Here is a 20,275-nt window from a genome sequence, read left to right on the forward strand (position 1 = left end):
AACTACGCTCGTGGCGTGTAAATGACCACCTCATTTGCACATCAACGTCTGAAATGTTTGGTCAATTCTACGGTACGGTAACACGTTAATTATCTATTTTAATTTTTGCGACAAAGTGTATGACTACCCAACCTATGCATTCGTATTTGATCCGAATGAATGAATGCATATTAGCATTTAACTTAGTACCTGTACATACCGCAAGGCCGAAAAGGAAGAGGGATAATTAACATGTAAGAATTGAACGTTTTTTATGAACAATCGCCTCATTTTTTCACGGATCTCGTCGGGGCAAATATCATTATAAAGAATAGTATATAGTCAAAACAGCATCTTATCAACAGTGGGGGTGTATCTCAAAGAGCCATCGAAATGAAATCAGACTCACAAAAACTATTTACTGAAATAATGCTCTCATCACAAATTACTCACTAATTGACTTTAAGTAAAATTGAGGCCAATTGAAGTTAACAGACCTCAATAATATCCATTATTTGTATTTGGAAGTGACTATTGAAGCAAAACAAACAAACAAACAAACAAACAAATAAACAAACAATAACCTAGTAGTTGTAGCTAGTCTCATTTTATCCTGTATATACATGTGTATTTAAAAAAAAAAAATTATCACCTTGTAATAATGGATGTTATGCCGACCGGAATATGTCTTAATTTTACAACCACAGATGTCCAGGTGTTTCAGTCTCCATCTTTACAAACGACTACATTTAGAGGAGCCCAGGTTATAAAACAGGAATTTTAATGTTAAAGTATTGAGCAAAGCAAAGATTTACAGCAGTAATAATATACAAAAAGTTGTGCTAACTTCAACTGAACTAAGCCCTCCTAAAAACAAACAATGGACATCACACTGAGTTTCAAAGTACACAACAACAATGTTGATTCAAATTAATCATTTAAACATAATGAGAGATCTCAGCCTTTCACTATCAAGGAGTCTTCAGGTTGTACATCAATCAGGCAGGGACATTTGAGATACAAAAAAAATGCAATCACAAACTCTTTAAATTTAAAAGGTTTTTGATATTACCATCAAACAATTGATTTTTAAAATCCCGGCGAGTCATCGTCTTGGCACGGTCCCGAGGTCAACACCACATTGTCCAAGCCGATCTCCCCCGCGAGGGCTCTCCCGCGTTCAGCTTCAAAGATGATCTGTAAAACATTCCATCATTTATATATGTATATTGGAGGATTATTGGTCACCGAATGACTCACTGATTGTGGTGCTTCTTCTTTCCAGGCCACGGTGAGGAGCTCCGTCTGCCATTCCTGCTTCCTGCTGTGTCGCTGCTCCCAGACAGGGTAAGAGTTGTTATCCAGTAGCACCCTCAGCGTGCCCACATTACGGCCCACCACGCGGTAGCTAAAGGTCAGGCAGAAGCTGCCCTGTTGGGTTCGGTCACTGAGCAGCAATTTGAGCTTGGCCACATCCTCGGGCTCCCCGTGCAGACCACTCATAGACATGTAGTATTCACCGCCTAAGAGAAGGAGGGTCGGCTATTTTCTCTTTGCAAAACTATGATAGTATCCATTATTATTATTATTTTTTACCTCTGCTATGATATGCGACAGTCCAGTCCATATCATCTGCCTTGTCTTGGACCCACTCGCATGCCCCCTGGTCAAAGTTGCAATCCATGATAAACTCTTGGGTAAAGAAAAAAAAATGTTGTATTCATTCAATTCGGTAAACGAAAATTCATCTTGCCTGATAAAAACCCGCAGAAGATTTAGACCTACTTCCGATAGTATTTAATTCATGCATTTTCTGAACCGCTTATCCTCATCAGGGGGGTGCTGGAGCCTATCCCAAATAACTGTAGTGAATCGGTAACCAGCCAATTGCCGGGAACAAGGACATAAAGCACGGCCAATCATAGCTAGGGACAATTTAGAGCGTTCCACCAGCTAGCCTACTAGCATGCATGTTTTGGGGATGTGGGAGAAAACCGGAGTATCCCCGGGAGAAAACCCACACAAGCCCGAGGAGAACATGCAAACTCCACATAGTGAGGACCGACCCGGGATCGAACCCTCGACCCCAGAACTGTGAGCCAGAGCGGAGTACCCAGGATAAAACCCACACAAGCCCAAGAACATGCAAACTCCACACAGTGATTGAACCCTCGACCCCAGAACTGTGAGCCAGACCAAAGTACCCGGGAGAAAACCCACACAAGCCCGGGGAGAACATGCAAACTAACTCCACACAGTGAGGACCAACCCGGGATCGAACCCTCGACCCCAGAACTGTGAGCCAAACGTGCTAACCTCTCTTCATATTAGTACTATTTCCTTTTGAAGAAAAAAAATGAATCCCTAATCTACATCACATAATTCTGCAGAAAAGTAACATTTTGATACCTTCCTGATGGTGAGTGGTCCCAAGCTCTTGGACTCCCCTCGCCGGACCAAAAACTGATTCAAAGTCTTCGGATACTACAAGGAGCGAGAAGCAAAGAAATGGTCGTCAGCTCACCGTTACTGAATTATACGTCATTCAAAAGTCACGCCAGGTCTTTCAAACACCAGCAGGTTTTGACCTGCCCCTTCGTCGCTCGCGTCCTGGGTCGGGAGGAACTCCGACTAGCATCCCGCCCCCGGGCGCTTGAAGGCTCTGATGGTAGCAAAGTCCCCTCCAGGTAGACGGCCTTGGACTTTTCCACAGCAAGTGACAGCTGGGCTTATTGAAGCGGAACACCTTAAGTGGTCTAGTGTAAGATCTCCAGGCTTGATGACAGAGCTTCCCTGGAGTCCGTCTGTTTGCACAACATCTGTTTTGGGCAAAGCGTCATAAAAGACCGTTCTCTCGGGGTATGGGAAGCGGATCCAGGACAGGACCACTTGTGTCCCTTGGCTCACACATGTCAAGAGTTAAAATTCCTCTCCAGTAGCTGATGGATGTCTCAAGGCCTGCCTTCTCTTGCTAGGTAACGTCTTTCGCAGACTTTAGTGTTTCCCCTCTAGATTAGGGGGGGACATTTGACCTCAGGTAAGATACATTTCACTTGTGGACCACACTATGCTTCGTTTTCTGAGCGGCATGTCCCATTTCTTGACAACTTGTAGCGTGAGAATTTTGTAAAAATTCCAGTCGGCATCGATTGGCGTTTGTGTCCTTTGGTCCAAGATCAAGGCCACTTGGACTTGGCTATCAGTAAAATTCATGACAACCAAAAGTCTGGAAATGTACTCACAGACGCTAAGTTAGCCGTCTTACTTGGCTCTGCTTCTATGGTGGTCATTTCTCAACCTGAAGGTTTTGAGTTTGACCCTGATGCTTTATGTCCATTTCCCAAATTCCTTTAGCAAGAACCTCCAATGGCTTCACTTAGTTGAATTGGAAGTCATCGTTGAATTGCTTTGAGGACCACAAAGTCCAAGTCCCATTTAGGCAAAAGAAAGACCACTTACCGAAAACATCTCCTCTCGGATTTAGCAGGTTGTCTTCGTCTCCTTCGTCCTCGGGAAGCTCTTCCACTGGGGTCACCGCAGTCGGCTCGTCAACGTAGACCTCTCCATCGTAGTCAAAAGGCTGCATGTGGAGTCTTGGAGGCGGGGTCTCAACTGGCTCGGGGATGATATTTCTGATGTCCTCATTTCCAAATGGAACGTCCAGAAGTCCTGGACTTAGTTGAGAATCCGGGATGGCTACGGGAAAGAAGACAAACCAGATCAAATTCACCGGATTGCCAAGCTGTGAAGGAACCCGAGCATTTGAAAGCAGACTTCATATGGTATCCAACTTGAACATGCTGTTAAAACATCATGGCAATGCGAATCTTGCTTCCTGAACCAGGATTTAAAAAGCATTCATTCAGTTGACTGGAGGTGCAAAGGTCATGCGGTCATTTCCAGGCCTGATGTATCAACATTAATATTCTATGAGACAACATAGCCACGAGCAAAAGTTGAAAGGAGTTGCGAAAGCAAGCGATTAATGGATCGGCTCATCTGAAATTCCACAGTCTCACCATTAAAGATGGGATCAGTACTGCCTTGGTTTCCATTCCACGACTTCTGATAAAACAGCTTGACTATAACAAAAAGGGCACGTTCATTCGCACCAAGATCTTCTCCCCGACAAAATAACCCATGGCCTGGACCAAGTTGAACGAGTCTTCCTATTGGTCCTCGGAAACCAAACCCATCTCACTCAAGTATGCTGACAATTTCTGGCTTTCTCCTCCTAACATCTGCAAAATTCAACTGGCTAAAATCGTAAAATCTCCGAAGATTCAACGGAACCCGAGAGACGAGTAAGTCTGCATTTCTGGGACCTCACCGGAACATTCGAAGCCGTTCCCTCGGAATCCCGACTTGCACTTGCACTTGTACGATCCCGCAGTGTTCAGACACACGGCCTGAGCGCTGCACTTGTTGCCGCCGGATGCGCATTCGTCGACGTCTGGAGAGGAAAAACTTTGTCGTCCCTTTGTTCGCCACCGGCGAGCGAAGACGACGTTGGGGATACTTTACCCACGCAGTCGTATTTTCCCTGAACGTATTTCAGGTCGTACCCGTGCCGGCACTTGCAGAAGTAGCTGCCGAAAGTGTTGACGCATTGCCGGTCGTAGGGGCAAAGGTTGCTTCCCGTAGCGCATTCGTCGATATCTGAAGGCAAATTCAACACAGAATGGACTGTTTATTAAAACGTGGTCTGAGGATGAGATTTCAGAAACAACAGCTAAGACACTAAGAAGATATTTTTGACTTTAGGGTCTCCCGGTCATTTTTCCAAGGGTCGATGCAGGAACTGCAAATTTAGTTGCCTCTCAATGACTTACCAATTTAGCAAAATCGCCACAATAGAAAATTTTAGCGTGGTTTTTAACGTGTGCGGTGGATTGGTCGCGGTCTTTTGGTCGCCCGGACCGCGACAACGGGCGACCAAAAGACCAGCGACCAAAATCCCGACGACCAAAAAGACTGGCGACAAAACAAGGTGAAACAACACGGTCTACGCATCAATAAAAGCCAACAATGGCCATGAGCAGTTTCACTGAGCCGACGTGTGAGTGTACAAGAGTTTGTATGTACGTGCGTTGTCCCTTTAAGAAGCGACGTCAGTCAGGGTCTTAACAAGTTCTCCAACAAAAAACAATAAAAGTCCGGGAAATTTGGAGCTTTTCTTTAGCTTAATAATTACTAGGGCATTAAGTATGAATAAATAGTCATTCGCAGTTTGTATTTAGGGAATTTGAGCAACTATTTCAATGGTAATTATCAATAACCTTCCGGGCGACCAAAAGACCGGCGACCAATCGACCGTGTACCGTTTTTACTAGGTGTAAACAATAGAAATAAGGCAAGGTCAATTCCTCCCCCCATTCATGTCTTCTTTTACATCTGACATCATGTTAAACAAATGATTCGTCCAGCTGTTCCTTTGAAAGTGTCTTTTAAATATTGTTTTTTTTTGTCCTCACCTACACAAGTCCTCTCATCCGGTGCCAGTTGCAGCCCCCCAGAGGGGCAAAGACAGCGAATCTCCCCGTCTACTTCCTCACAGCCGTACTGGCAATGAGCAAGCGAGCAAGTCCTGGAATCTAACGTGAGCGTTGGGCGACACGGAGAAAAAAAACGGGCGTGAAAATCGTCATTTGGCCATGGCCGAAATGACGGACGCCCGGGACTCACTGGCGCAGGATCCGTCGGGCATCAAAGTGTATCCGTTGAGGCAGTAACACTTGTAACTGCCGTGGGTGTTCATGCAGCGATGTTCGCACGGGCGAGGGATCAAACCGCATTCGTTCCAGTCTGGAAATGAGGAAGCATTTTTTATTTTTTTTATTTTTTTATCCCAACTCTCAAACCGCATTCGTTCGAGTCTGGAAATTTTTTGGGTAGCCCAGCTATTTCCACTTGGAGCTCATATTTACCCTGATTGCAGGTTTTCCCGGCGTAGCCCAGGAAGCACTTGCATTTGTTGGGCCCGACGCATTCGCCGTGTTTACAAGGTGGTTCGCACTGAGCTGGACAAACATTTAGCGTGAAAAAGTGTGTTCGATGGAAGGATTAACGCCAAGGCAAATACATTTTCCCAAAAACAATTTTGGCAAGGTTACACCATCTCGGCTTCATGTTTTAAATTGAATGCTTTTATTCTCACTCTACTACAAATATAATGAGATTTAAAGCTTCACCATGAAGTACACAAACAACAACAACAACAAACAAATAATGATAAATAATCAATAAATAATCAGCAAATGATAAATAATAATAATAATAAATAAATACACAATAAATAAATATAAGTAGTCAACATAATAAATAAGTAGTCAAGATAATAAATAAGTAGTAGTCAACATAGATAAGTAGTCAACATAATAGATAAGTAGTAGTCAACTTAATAGATAAGTAGGAGTCAACTTAATAGATAAGTAGTAGCCAACTTAATAAATGAATAGTAGTAGTCAACATAATAAATAAATAGTAGCCAACTTAATAGATAAGTAGTAGCCAACTTAATAGATAAGCAGTAGTCAACTTAATAAGTAGGAGTCAACATGAATAAGTGGTCAGATAAATAAGTAGGTACAAAAGTGACTAAAGTGGTTAGCAGCTTATGGAGTTCTAGACAAGTACTCCCGGTCTTCCTGGGACTATTTACCCCAAAGTCTCTAAGAATAGAAAATTCGGCCTTTGTCATGAAAAGTATACCTGGTGAATGTTGAATGTTTGGGAGTACGTGACCTTTCTTACCCTCACACTGGCCTCTTGGATTTCTCTTCCAGCCGTAGCAACAATCCAGCCTCCTGCCGTAGCGACACACACCTGCTTGCTTTCCGGCAGAAACTTGCCCAAACTGCCTATTGTGGAGGAGCGCAGAGGTTCAAGGTAAGATGACGACCGTCATTTGACAGACTTTGACAGGGTTTTGTGATTTACGCAAAATACGTACTATGTTCAAAGTCGGATTCCCCATAAAATAGACAGGATGTTTGTTAAAGAGGGCCCCCCAAAAGACCCTAATCACACTCTTCCTGCTTCCTGCACCCTGACACCTCACGCACCGTCTCATTATCCGCTTGCAGTGGTTTCTGTCTTATGAGCAAAATGACATTTTGGTTTTTGTTGGATTTCTGAAAACTATTGCATTTTGTGTAGCAGTACATGATGCAGTTTTGTTCTCACTTTTAGTTTTTTCAAACTCTTCTGTCCTTTTCAAATTAGTCACCAATTTTCCAGGGTTTTGGACCCCGTTTAAGCCTCGATCCGCATAAAAAATCAAACCGATACGATGATTAGTTTGGCGTAGATTTACGTTCCGCTCAGTGATATTTTAGCGCGCTCTGTTTTTGTCCGCTAGCATCTTCCTCCAAGAGATTAAATGACACGCGTATATTTTTAACCCGTCGATAAAGTATTTTTACGAATGGAATGCCTATTACGACCAGCCATTGGACAGCCATCGGGCTCCGTGCAAAAACACTCTCTAAGTTCTAAGGAGTTCTTCAGCACCCCCTAAAAAGCGCCCCGGTCTGCATCGGCACTTGAGGAATCCGAGACTGGAGTGAAATAACCAAAATAGACCACTGGAGACCGACAGGTGCTTTTCAGCCGTATTTAGTGGACGCAAGTGCAAACGTGACATTACAATGGTGCAGAATTAAAAAAAAATGGTGGACGGAAATTTCAAATAAGGGCTAGAAACCTACAGAAAATGCACCATGTATGGATTTGTCTCTTTTCTGGTCCACCTTGGTGTTATAAAGCAAGATAGTCATGCTCATAACATTTGAAAAACTCACCTATTGGCTTCCGAAGCCGGACTGGAGATGTGGAGCGCGAACAAAAGAGCATTGATGATCGTGGACGGCTTCATGGCTGGATTTCTTTCTCCTCTAAACCGATTTTAGTTTTCTAAACCCTTTTTATTTCTCCCGTGCAAGAGCCAATCTCACGCTTTGTCTTTTTTGAAATAATGGACTACGCTGGCTTGCATGGACTTCCAAAACAAAGACTGCTTGAGGGCAGTTTTTCCTTTCAAAGCTGCAGCGCTACGCAGGGGCCCATCATTTCAGCTTTCCTCTCTGGAAATCCGAAGACTGAGGTGGTTGCAAAAGTAGGGGTGGGCTTGCAAGCGGGGTGGGGATTACTAAGTCTCCTCACTCACTGAAACCCAATACATGGACGGACGGCATGGAATTCCTATTGCAAGTCTGGAAGAAGGATGAAAACGCTCACATTGTTGTCACATGGGAAATGATTTGGGCCGATTTGTTTGCTTTGTCCTTTGACAGACAACAGGCTTCTTCCAAGTTCACTTCCTAAACGTGTTTAATTGGCTCGTACCACATCTGGTCTTGTTTAACCTCCATGATGGACGGCTTTACGTTTTTATGCTAACCAGCTTCAGCCATGTGATCATTTGACGTAGAATAGTCTTAAATTGCGGACTATATCGTCATTTTCCTACCACGAATTGGCTCTTATTTCCCCCCTGTTTAATCTGTTTTTTTTAACTAAGGAGAATAATATTAAGCATTGCTATGGATATAAATTTGGCAGATATTTTTGACTACTTGGTTGTAAGGAAGCAGGTTTTGTTTTCTAGGCCTACGGTTGTATTGTCTCAAGTGTAGCTTGAGTGTCATTTAAAGGGTGCTAAAAGACATCTGGACACTTAATTTCATGTTGTTCACTTCAAGCGGTAAAGCTGTCAAAAGCATCAAGAACTTTGTAGCGCTGAAGGCTGTTATTTCACTTGCTTTTAATGGGGAACATCAATATGAGTCTGACAGTGTAGTTATTTGTCATTGAATCCTATTGTAAAATGTTATTATTTACTATTCGTACTGGTAGCCGAAGCATGATGACATTTTTGAAAGCAAAGAAGTTCCTGTTTGTGAGAAAGGGAACTGTTTCCTTACTATATTAATTCTACTCTTCTTCTCATTGCACTGCTACTTGCTAACCAGTAGAGGGATACCTAAACCAACGCGCAAGACAGATAGCAGTCGTTGTCTACAAAAAGATAAGAATATGAATCTGACTGCTTTAATTCATCAGTTCTGGCTTTTCTGTTGATTTTACTCCACCTAAACGTTTTTCCGTTGTTCTTCGTCTTCCTAGTTTTATGACAATGCAATACAAAAACGATCCATTTGGTTCTGGTCATTGCAAAGTGGGTTTGTTGTTAGGAAAAAAAAATGTTCGATACAAATACCCCTAATGCATCTCCTAGCTAGTAGGCGGTCCTATTTATTTATTTAAGTGTCTTTGAAAATGGATGAATCCATTTAATATTGTAGGCTTGGCAATACTACTCCTCGACGACAACTCATTCTGACTTTAATAGCATTCCAAACAATAAGTTCCTATTTGATAACGATGCCATTGGCCTTATCGGACGAGACGCCCCGCCCACAGCGAGACAGAATTTGGTCCACTCACAAGGTTTTACTATAAAAGGAGACAATGTGACAGTTGATGGGTGATTTTGCAATGCGCGTTCGCAACCACATCCTGCTTTCAACGGGAGACGACGACACGCATCATCCAACCCAGATTGGACATCCGTCGCCATCCATCGAGTTGACTTTCATACTCGATAGCGTCTTATTAATTGTGTTTGAGACGATGCTAATAAGTAAACATGACTTCAACCCCCACTTCTGGGATGTCAGTGTCAAGTCAAGTGTAATGCTGACCTTTAGCGCCTCATTACAAAACAACGCTTCATGTTTTTTTGGAGAACTGACTTTCACTTCCATCTTTATTCTGTACTGGAACAACCACCGCGCAACGAAAGCTCGAGATCGGAACGCGTCAACGGTCAAAGCAAAATGTCAAAAAGTCAGAAAAATATGAAATTAAACTCGAGTAAGTGAACCATGAAACATGACAATGGATTTTTTAGCTTGACAAGCTAAAACAAACAATGTTATATATTATTATATGAAGTCAATGCATGTCTTTTCCTGTCTCGGGCCGCATAAAATCGGGCGGTGAACCCAATCTGGCCCCCGGGCCTTGAGTTTGACGCATGTTTTTAAAAAAAAATGTAATCACCAAAGATTGTGTCCTTAACCTGAAGTCTCCTTTGATTTCATATTCATTGGCTTGCATTGTTTGGATTTAAGCGTGCGTCCGTCGGTCTTGAAAAGCCTCGTGAAAATGAAAAGAATTTTCATTTCCTGTGTTATGCTAAGGCTGACTTTGTTGACATTGCTAAACTGAGCAGTATTATCCCTGTAAAGTCTGCAATTCTGATCAAGCGCTTTCATTGGCCCTTCATTTGTGCCACTAATATCGTAGCAAGCATGTTGCTACTTTATTGCTTACACGTAGGGTAGTAAAAAAAATGCATATAATACACACTGTATGTAGCGACACTGCAATAGGTGGATGAGCTGTAAAGATTAAAATACAACAACAACTAAGATTTAACGACAAATCGGAGGTGTGCATAATAACGGAAGTTACAGTTGAGCAACTTTGAAGGCAATTTTATAGTATCTGGAGGCCTTACTCCACCCCACATCTGCGCGCATAGACAGATAAAAGAAACTTTTTTTCATGTTTTTGGAAAGCATTATAAAACACCTTCAAGTACAGGAACGTCTAGTTCAGGCATGTCAAACGCAGACGGATGGCCACATTCTTGAGATGGTCGTCTTGCGCGCACACACTCAAAAATGTCGCCTTCAACGAGATGACTCAAAGATAAAGTGTACGTGTACGTGAGTGGAGATTGGCCACTACAGTAATCCCTCGATTATCGCGGTTAATGTAGACCAGACATGGCTGCGATAAACGAAAAACCACGAAGTAGGCTCACCCCCATTTAAAATAATAATACTAATAAAAATATAAAATATATATATATATATATTTTTTTTTTTTTTAAATTGTAATTTTTAATTATTTTATTTTTTACTTCAGTGCTGAGTCCTAGTAGCAACCGGAGGACAGGGGAGTGGCTTCCGCTTCCAAGTTTCAGTGTGGATTTTCACATTTTTATGAACTTACAAAAAAATATATTTAATAAACAAAACAAAATCCCACAGAAAAAAAAACTGCGATGTAGTGAAGCCACGATATTTGAGGGATTACTGTTCTATCAATGTCTCAGCTGGGCTTTACACTTCCCGTACAGCTTTGAAAGCCACTTCCTGTTACCCAACATGGGAACAAGCTTTCTTCATGGCAGGGTTGCATGCATCTAAAGTCTAAAAATCCGACTAGAAAACTACAGAGTTCACCCTTCCGTCAAACAGCCTATTGAAGCACTCCACCATTTTCCTCCCCACGGAGAGGTCACATGATCCAGTGTCACGCAACCCCCCCAGTTCCTCACTTCCTTCTGTCTTTCTGTCCCAATTCTATTCTTTCTTGCGCAACCTCGACACACTCGCTCGAGTCGGAACACGCGGCACGCGGAGACGTCGGGGGGAGGGGGGGTCGCAGCTGGAGATGCTACGCCGCCGAGAGCTTGCGAGAACACGTCACGTCGCATTAGGCTACGCCGCGTCGCCCCCGAGATGCATCCATCTAAGTCAAGACTCCTACTTAAAAATATACACGTTTGAGGGCTGAAGAATTTCAATTTGAACGAAAAGTGACCGTAACCGCTTAATTATAACGTCAATGACGAGCGCAGAAATGTAAGACGAAAATAATTTGAACGTATTGGTTGAAGAGATCTTTTGGACATTGTCGTCTTACGTTCAGACCTGTTTTACACATTGCGTTCTCGTATATAATTGACATGCAGTCCATGCCCTGGGGAAGCCAATATCCAGCCAAACGTGTTATGGTGGTCCATTGCGCCGACCGTGAAAGGTCGTTAGGTTCATGGGAAGTTACTCAATTGGGATAGTATTTTTCTGCGCATTCCAAATATATCTTTGCGGTTTGAGTTGGATTTATTTAATAAAGGGACAATACATATATAGTGAAAAAGCATTCAAATCATGAAGTCACTTTTAGAGCAGATGTCAATCATTCATGTATAGTTCCTCTTCAACCGTCCATTGTAGACAATGGGATATGTTTTATGAATTTTCAAGCGCTCACCAACGATAATAACCCACAAGTCGGGATGTTTGCAGCATTGATATTGTCATTGCAAGCGGCCAATGGGGGGGAGGCCTTTTTATTTGGATACACACACGGGCAGGCAGGCAACTTTTCGTTTGGTAGGACGCCATTTGCTTTAACGAGCAGCACTTCCAAGTTGTTTGCAGACATTTTTTCACAAGTTCATATGATTCAAGCATTCGGAATGTGCCGTCTCTCCAGCGCTCTTTCTGCCTTATTTAGTGAGTTCTTATGTTTCACATCAGCCCGTTGGCTCACTTCCTTGCTGTGCACTTTTCTACTACAAAAGAAAGCAGAACAGAAAGAACTTTTACAAAATAGCAATACTTCTTATTGAACTCAGTCATTTCTACCTGGCCGTGCCCACCAAAATCTGAAATCATGAAATCAGGCAATAAAATGTCACAAGGGTCACCAGAGCCGGTACACAGTCGATTGGTCGCCGGTCTTTTGGTCGCCCGGAAGGTTATTGATAATTGCCATTTAAAACGTTGCTCAAATTCCCTAAATACAAACTGCCAATGACTATTTATTCATACTTAATGCCCTATTCATTATTAGGCTAAAGAAAAGCTCCACATTTCCCGAACTTTTATTGTTTTTTGTTGGAGAACTTGTTAAGACCCTGACTGACGTACCTTCTTAAAGGGACAACGCATGCACATACAAACTCTTTTACACTCACATGTCGGCTCAGTGAAATTGCTCATGGCCATTGTTGGCTTTTATTCATGCGTAGACTGTGTTGTTTTACCTTGTTTTGTCGCCGCTCTTTTGGTCGTCGGTCTTTTGGTCGCCGGTTGTCGCGGTCCGGGCGACCAAAAGACCACGACCAAAAGACCGGCGACCAAAAGACGTTCGACCAATCGACCGCACACGCCAGAGCCTATCCCAGCTGACACACCAAGAGACGGAGGACCATTCGCATTCGTAGCGCCACCGGCGGGATTCAAACCCGCGTCCGCTCTTTCCCAAGTCAGGCAAGCGAACCCCTACGCCGACAAAGCCATTGTGTGGATTGGATCTGAGCGCTCACACCCTCAACTTTTGTATCCAACCATCCCCACAATAGCCGCCCAGAATTTTCCCACCAAGAAGACAAAGAAGAAGTGTTCCTTTCTCGGCGGGCCGTTAAAGACCGGCCAAAAAATGCCTGGTTTTTTTGCTTTTAATCCTACGACCCTCTCGCGTAGTTTTCGTGTATATATCGCAAATGAACAAACCACCTTTTGTCTTTGTTCTTGAACTCACGATACGAACACGCTTGCCTCGTATTCATGATTGCGCTGTTTTTCTGAGTCATTTCCTTCGTGTGTGTTTGTCTGACTTCCTGTTCCTGTTCTGGCTATCGGCCTCTTCTCAAGCCAGAAAGTACTCTTGTATAAGCATCAATAGCCATTTTTAAACCTTACTTTATTCCAATATTGGACTCATTGATGCCCATCGACGTCCAATCTATCTCTTTAAGTGGATGAGATGCCACTTTGACTATTGGAGTGAAATACTTTGTATTATTGTATTTGTGGTTTGCAATTACCACACTATTTATCAACGTCAGTTGTAAAAATGTCCCACTGCTGTGCGGCCCATCCCCAAAACATGCCTTAACTGGAAGCAACATTCTTTGGGCGGTCGGTCCCTTCCCCCAAACTTTCCGAAGCCAGAGGGAAGGTTTTCTTGCAATCAGCTGACGTACAAAAAGCACAAAGCCAGAGTGACTTGTTGGATGTTTTCAGAACTTTGATTGCTTTCTGCTACCATTGCAAATTTTTTTTAAGCCTGCTGGATTGTCCAAAAAGTGCAGAATTGGCAGTGATGGGTAGCAAAGGGGGGAAAAAAGTTCACATTTTTGGGAGGTAATAGCAGGAAGTGCTCTCTGAGGACTGTTTTAATCAATAGAATGTATTCTTGTGATATTTCTAAATGCTGTTTTGTATCAACAATGCAAAACAATGATGCTTAGATATCATTCTTTTTTATGTTAGTGTTTTCTTTTTGCAATATATTGATTGTCACATTGTATTTTGTTGGGAGTTGATACATTTTTTAATAAGGTAGAATATTCTATTTTATCAGCATCATTTGCAAAATGTCAAAAATTGAAGCATAATCCACAGAAATGTTTAACAACCGCCAATCAGATTTAACGATGTGTTGTTTAAAATTTAATGTCATCTAAACTACACTTGTTTCTTAGAGAAATATAATATATCTTTAACATGTCCATCCCAATGGAAATAATCTATATTAAATTGAAAAAGAATTTGCTCTAATATGGAATATTACAGAAAAAAAGTAAAACTTCAACATTTGACATATGTTTCAGTATCCAATCAAATGCAAGTATCATAAAATACCCACCCTTCCTCATTACAACCCACAATCATGTATGAAACCATCTTTTTAATCCAGTTACTAGCAGTTTGAAAACTATGGGCACACTTTGGTTAAATCTGAAATATTTTTAAATAAAATACTGCTGGAAACCAACAGTAAACCATCATATTTTTGTCATACCGATTACATTCATTTTTTTTTTTTTACTGGGAGGGGCCACTCCAACCAAAAATAGACTCCACAGCAGAGATTAATGCAATTTTTTAGATTCGAGGTTAACTTCATGGTAGCAACAAAACTCCCATTCTAGGCCAAAAGCAAAAAGAACCCTTTGTTTAAAAGTCACAGCTGTTCACTTTCCTCAAATTACATAACGGAACTGTCATCACTTAACCTTTCAGCCAGTAAAATTCCACACCACTGATCATTTACACAATTTTATTTTGCATATTCAACAAACGTGGATTCCAGATTTACAAAGACTGAAAAAAAACCCAAAACATTTCTGTGGAAGCATTTCCAGGCACGGTCGAGTGTGCTTAACATAAAAAAAGGTCTGCTTCCACTCTTCCTCCCCCTGAAGTTGCCACCACAAAAATCAAAATAAAAAGACAAAAAAAGACTGGACCGTGGACCCCTGCGAACAAGCCATTCTCCTCAGCTGTGCCCAAAAAAAAGATGTTGGCATCCAAGTGTCGGTGGTGGTGGTGGTGGCATTTGGCCAGCCGTTGCAGGTGAAGTTCACTCGAAGGGCTTGTGGAATGTACAGCGCGTCTTCTCGGTCATTATGCAGTCTTCTCCTGCTCGATGGCTGCAAAACAACAATTTTATCAGGCAAATTTTAATCGTCGGTGGATCAAAAATGAGGCGCTAAGCTTACTTTCTTTGGTTGGCAGTGTGTTCTTCTCTTGCGTGTCCGTCTTCTTCAGTTTGGTTTTGTCAAATTTGGTGACTTCGTCGACACTGGGTTTGTCAGACATGTTGGCGTAGACTTAAAAAAAAAAGAGAACCAACACAAAAACTGTTTGTTTGATGACTGAACAAGCATAGTTAGAACAAGAAAGAGTGAAAGTGGAGCACAAAGAGACAAAGAAAAGGCAGTCAGGCAGCATGTGACCCAACCAAGACGCTTGGCTCAAACGTGCAGACAAGGAACCAACGCCCTTTTTTTTGCAAGCTTCTCGAGATCCAAGCCCCCCCAAAAGACCACCCTCACATCGTCAAATACTATATTTCAAGACTATTTAGCAGGCTCCTCTCCTGCTTTAAGAATTTTAGGGCTAGCTTTTCATTTCATCAAAGTAGCCTCTTGCCTGATCAGCACGAATGTCGGGACAACGTTCAAAATGGGAGCTAAAAAGACCATTTTTTTTCTTCAAAAGAAGACCCGTGGAGGAAAAAAATAAGACAATATCTCCTTACCAGCTGCTGGCGATGCAACGAGACGAGACAGACGTCAATTCGGAGTTGGAGAAGTGGCATCGACTTCCGCGAGTAGCCGTTAAGTATGATGCTGTATGCAAATGAGATGTGACGTCATCACGTGTCTCGATGTTTACATCTTTTTTTTATTTATTTAGATTTTTTATTTCTGTATTCACACAATTACCGAACGAAATGTGGGGTGCGCAACGATGTGTATTGCAGGGCATTTATTCACAATAAAATAATAATAATCGTCATATCTCTCTCATTTTTTGATCGTGGGGATTTCCATCTTATTCTCAGAGGATTTAACTGTGCTCGCTCCCGCTGCAGAAAAGGAAATGTTTTACTTCCAACTATTCTTAGTGGATGGAAGAGCAGTTTTAGCTTCCCAAACACTTTAACAATGGAGAACGTAACAACAGCGTCTCACCGTGGACGCGTTATGTAACGGCAACGTTACATCTTGCTGTTTGTGTGTAGAAAACCAAGTCAGACATTCAATTCCTTTCAAAATATTCATTTCAGTGTCAAAATATTCCAATCTTAGAGGCCATTTGTCCCAAAAATTCTTTGGCCACCTACATTTAAAAACGTTCCATTTTCATCTCGTCTTAAAACAGTTTTTTTCCCTCTGAAATGACATTTGCCTTGATTCACTTTTCGGTTAGTAACATGGGGTTCATCTCCAAACACAGGCACACATGCCATTTTTGTTCACTCCACATCTTTAACCTTAACCAAAACACAAAAGGCATTTCTTCATTGTGACTGTAACGCCGATGGACTGCATTTGCAAAGCATTTAAAAAGAATTTCAAGCCTATTCCAGACTTCTAGATGTCACATAACTTTCCCCCCCATTATTTTGGATCATAAAGGGCGTAGACTTAACCTACTTTCATTTATTCAAGACCGTAATGTGGTTGTTAAAGTGTCCTCGTCAAAGATAAAGAATAGCGGATCATTGAGACCATCGTTGTAATTTATCTAAGAAGTCCTAGATAGTCCATCCCCGCCACGGATTTGCGTGGTCACCTATTGGTGAAGTAACCGGTGTAGGTTTTGCTGTACATGACCTGATTGTCCACCCGAATGACATTCCTCAGGTTCTGCCAAAACCAAGGCTCGGCGGCCGGCGTCTTGGGCCACTCCACCACGCTGCGGCCGCACAGCCTCCGCCGAAGCCGCAGCAAGTAGGAGCGCTGCATGACGGGCTCCAGCATCAGCAGCACGATCACGTCCACGTTCTCATCCAGCAGCCGCTGATGGGCCAGGTACATGGCCAGGCGGAAGACGCCGGTCTTCACGTAGCCCTCGGTCAAGACAAACATGGTCTTCCTGCTGCGTTGGATGCTGCGGAGCAGATTGTCCACCAGGGGCACGCCGGGCGACCAGTCCCTTACCTCCAGACACAGAGGTAAGCAGTTTTCCCCACTCTCCTCCAGCTGCACCCTCAGGTTCCTCAAGACCCAGTCGGAAACCTGCGGGTCTGTGGTATCGTAGGTCACGAAGACCTCGTAGGAGTTGTCGTCCGATTTCAGGGAGCGGTAGCCCCTCAATTTGGCCTTGACGTAAAGTAGGAGATAGGACGCGTCCCAGTAGAACAAGTGCGCGCTGATGGCGGTCAGCATGAAGATGCAAACCAGGGAACTGGTCACCACGCAGAGCCAGAAGGCCAGGCTTCCGTTCACGCACTGGTTGATGTCAAAGTAGATGAGTACGCGGTTGGTCGGCTTCCCGGTCTCGTCGCACGTCACGTCCGTGGTCAGGTGGGGGATGTGCACGGCGCTGGTCTCGATCCACAGAATGAAGTCCAGCATGTGACAGGTACACTGAAAGGGGTTATGGCCCAGGAGCAAGTTTTTGATGGGACTGTCGGGGCTGGTCAGGAAGGTGGATTGGTTGATCAGGCTCAGTTTGTTGTAGCTCAGAGAAAGCGTCAGAAGGCTCCTGGCGCCTCGCAGGAAGCCGTCGTCCAATTGGGAGATCTGGTTGTGGCTCAGGTCCAGGTCCAGCAAGGTGTCGGTCGCGTTGAAGTTCATGCCCGTCACGTCGGCGATCTGGTTGAAACTCAGGTCCAGGATCTGAAGTCGCGCGAAATGGTTCAGCTTGTCCCATCGGAACCCCTTGAGCAAGTTGTTACTCAAGCGCAACATGGTCAGGTTCCGCGGCAGGAAGTGGTAGACCTCGTCGGGAAGCTTGGTGATGCGGTTGTCCGATATGTCCAAGATGGTCAGATTGGTTAGATCGCTGAAGAGTTTCAGGTACGAGGTATCCCTCACTTTCCACATGTTTCCCAGCAGGTTGCTTCGGAATTGGAGTTCGGACAGAGATTCGCTGTGCATGTGCTTGGTGGTCAACGTGGAAATGGCGTTGTGGCTCATGTTTAGCACCCTCAGGACCGGCAGGTTTCGAAGGAAGTGCAGGTTGTGCGTCACGCCGAAGGAGCGGAAGTAGTGCGAGTTGTAACTGATGTCCAGCACTTGCAGGTCCTGGAGCTCCTTGAAGGCGTCGTCGTAGGCCAGGTCCACCTTGTTGTAGGACAAGTCCAGATAGGTCAGCGTGGGGATGGAGGTGAACTCCGTGCCGTTGAGCGCCTGCGAGAAGCCGTTCCCCGAGAGGTTGAGGCAGGTGATGTTCAGGTAGCCCTCGAACTGCTCCGGGCTGATGAAGAAAAGGCTGTTGGCGTTGAGGCTCAGCACGCGGCCCGAATCGTAGCACTCTTGCTTGACGAAGCTGTGCGTGATCTCAAAGTACTGGGGGTGGTGGTTGGCGAGCGCCCACGGCCATCGGGATGGCTCCCCGGACGGCGCCGAGACGCCCACCTTGGTCGGGAACAGGCGGTTCTCCGCCAGGTACGTCAACCTCAGGTTTGGGAACTTGCTGAAGACTTTGGAATCCGAGTAAATGATGAAGTTGGTCCCCAAGTTGAGCGCCGAGAGGTTTTTCAGCTCGTACAGAGGTTGGAGCGAGTCGCTGGCGATTTCCCGGAAGACCAAACCCTCCAAGTGCAACGTTTGCAGCGACTTCAGGCGCGAGAAATTCCCGGAGAGTTTTAAAGTTTGGGGGTAGAGCTGCATTAGAAAGTTGAAGGACAAATCGATTTTTTCCAACTTGGGCAGCAACGTCAGAAATCCCGCCTCCCCGGTGATTTCTCCATGTAACAGGTTAAACGAGACGAACAACTCTGTCAGTTGGGTCAGGTTCCGGAACCAGGACGGGTTAACGCTGGTCAGCGAGTTCCCTCCCAGACTCAGAGCTCTCAGCTGCGTGAGACTTTGAAAGGCGTCCGGATGGATGGCCAGAGAATAGTTTTTGCAAGGGACGCAGGGGTAGGGGGCGTTGCTGCACCTGGGACAGTTCCCTTGCATTTTCAGGACTTTCAGTTTGTCCATGCCGCGAAAGTCCTTTTCCGAGATGTACTGGATGTGGTTGCTCTCCAACCTTAGCACGTGCAACGACAAGGGCAGGCCTTTAGGGACCTCGGTGAGGTTGTTGTAGCCCAAGTCCAGTTTCTCCAACCGTCTCAGGGCCCCAAAAGTGCCCTCTGCGATTTGCAGGTGTTTCCCGCAGGGGTTCCAGTAGTAGCAGTTCTTGGAGAGCAATAGCGTATTGACTTTTCGCAGTCTGGCAAAGTTGTTTTTATTCAGCGACACAATCTTGTTGCTGGTCAAGTCCACAAAGTCCAAACCCAGAGGCAGCAGGGCGGGCACCGCCGCCAGGTGGTCGCCGCTCAGCTTCAGCACGCGCAGTCTGCTCAAATTTTTGAAGGTGTTGTGGTCTACCTGGACAAATTGATTCTTGTTTACCCAGCTCAAGTCGATTTCGGTGAGATTGGAGAGGCCGGAAAAGGAATCGGATTTGATATGGTTGATGTTGTTTTCCGACAATCTAAGCACGGTGGCGTTGGTGGTGATGCCGTGCGGTACGTTTTCCAATTTTCGCTCCACGCAGTCGTATATGATGCTGTTATTGCGGACTTCGACGGCGCAGGGGAACTTGGGTAGCATCCAATCGGGTTTGCTGGCAGTGGCAGCAGGCCAAAAACAAACACACAGCAGTAGAACTTGTGCCCAACGCGTGTCAGGCTGTGGACGGACAACAAAACAAAGTCAGTCAAATAATCGGACTCCAAAATTACGGCTAAACGAGAATACACAACTCTTGGTCCAAAAAGTTTCGCACTCTTTCCCATTCAACTGAATGGTGAAAAGTATGAAGAGTCGCTATTTATGTAGTACCAATTACGTCCAGCAGTTAGCCGTAGTGCTTTTCATTTTATTTCTCGTTGTTTTTCGGAGGGAACGAATGACCCATCCCGCCTCGTAATTAGCAACGAGACAACCACGACGACAATGTCCCCACAAGTCCAAACATAAAAAAGAAAATATACATTCTTAACCTTTTAACCTATCCAATCCAATGTTTGGCTGTGA

At 44.1% G+C, this 20,275-nt stretch overlaps 2 protein-coding genes and 1 long non-coding RNA gene across 3 annotated transcripts; 1 reads left to right on the top strand and 2 right to left on the bottom strand.

Moving 5' to 3' along the window:
- The first annotated feature begins 9 nt into the window (after positions 1–9).
- Positions 10–6,872, top strand: LOC144087472 (uncharacterized). Its single transcript, XR_013304777.1, has 3 exons — positions 10–72; positions 1,265–1,326; positions 6,765–6,872. It is a non-coding gene; the product is annotated as an uncharacterized LOC144087472 (long non-coding RNA).
- LOC144087468 (toll-like receptor 8) lies at positions 988–19,867 on the bottom strand. Its single transcript, XM_077617947.1, has 12 exons — positions 16,875–19,867; positions 6,733–6,839; positions 5,907–5,999; positions 5,665–5,784; positions 5,454–5,573; positions 4,504–4,638; positions 4,310–4,432; positions 3,439–3,675; positions 2,389–2,463; positions 1,576–1,671; positions 1,240–1,502; positions 988–1,176 (listed from the first exon to the last, which is right to left on the bottom strand). The coding sequence occupies exons 1-12, from the start codon at positions 19,847–19,849 to the stop codon at positions 1,069–1,071; spliced, it is 4,452 nt and encodes a 1,483-aa protein (XP_077474073.1). The 5' UTR covers positions 19,850–19,867; the 3' UTR covers positions 988–1,068.
- On the bottom strand, positions 14,834–16,008 carry tmsb4x (thymosin beta 4 X-linked). Its single transcript, XM_077617952.1, has 3 exons — positions 15,835–16,008; positions 15,293–15,403; positions 14,834–15,223 (listed from the first exon to the last, which is right to left on the bottom strand). The coding sequence occupies exons 2-3, from the start codon at positions 15,390–15,392 to the stop codon at positions 15,198–15,200; spliced, it is 126 nt and encodes a 41-aa protein (XP_077474078.1). The 5' UTR covers positions 15,393–15,403; positions 15,835–16,008; the 3' UTR covers positions 14,834–15,197.
- Positions 19,868–20,275: the final 408 nt, after the last annotated feature.

Source organism: Stigmatopora argus, chromosome 13, assembly GCF_051989625.1.
Source record: "Stigmatopora argus isolate UIUO_Sarg chromosome 13, RoL_Sarg_1.0, whole genome shotgun sequence".
NCBI lineage: Eukaryota > Metazoa > Chordata > Actinopteri > Syngnathiformes > Syngnathidae > Stigmatopora > Stigmatopora argus.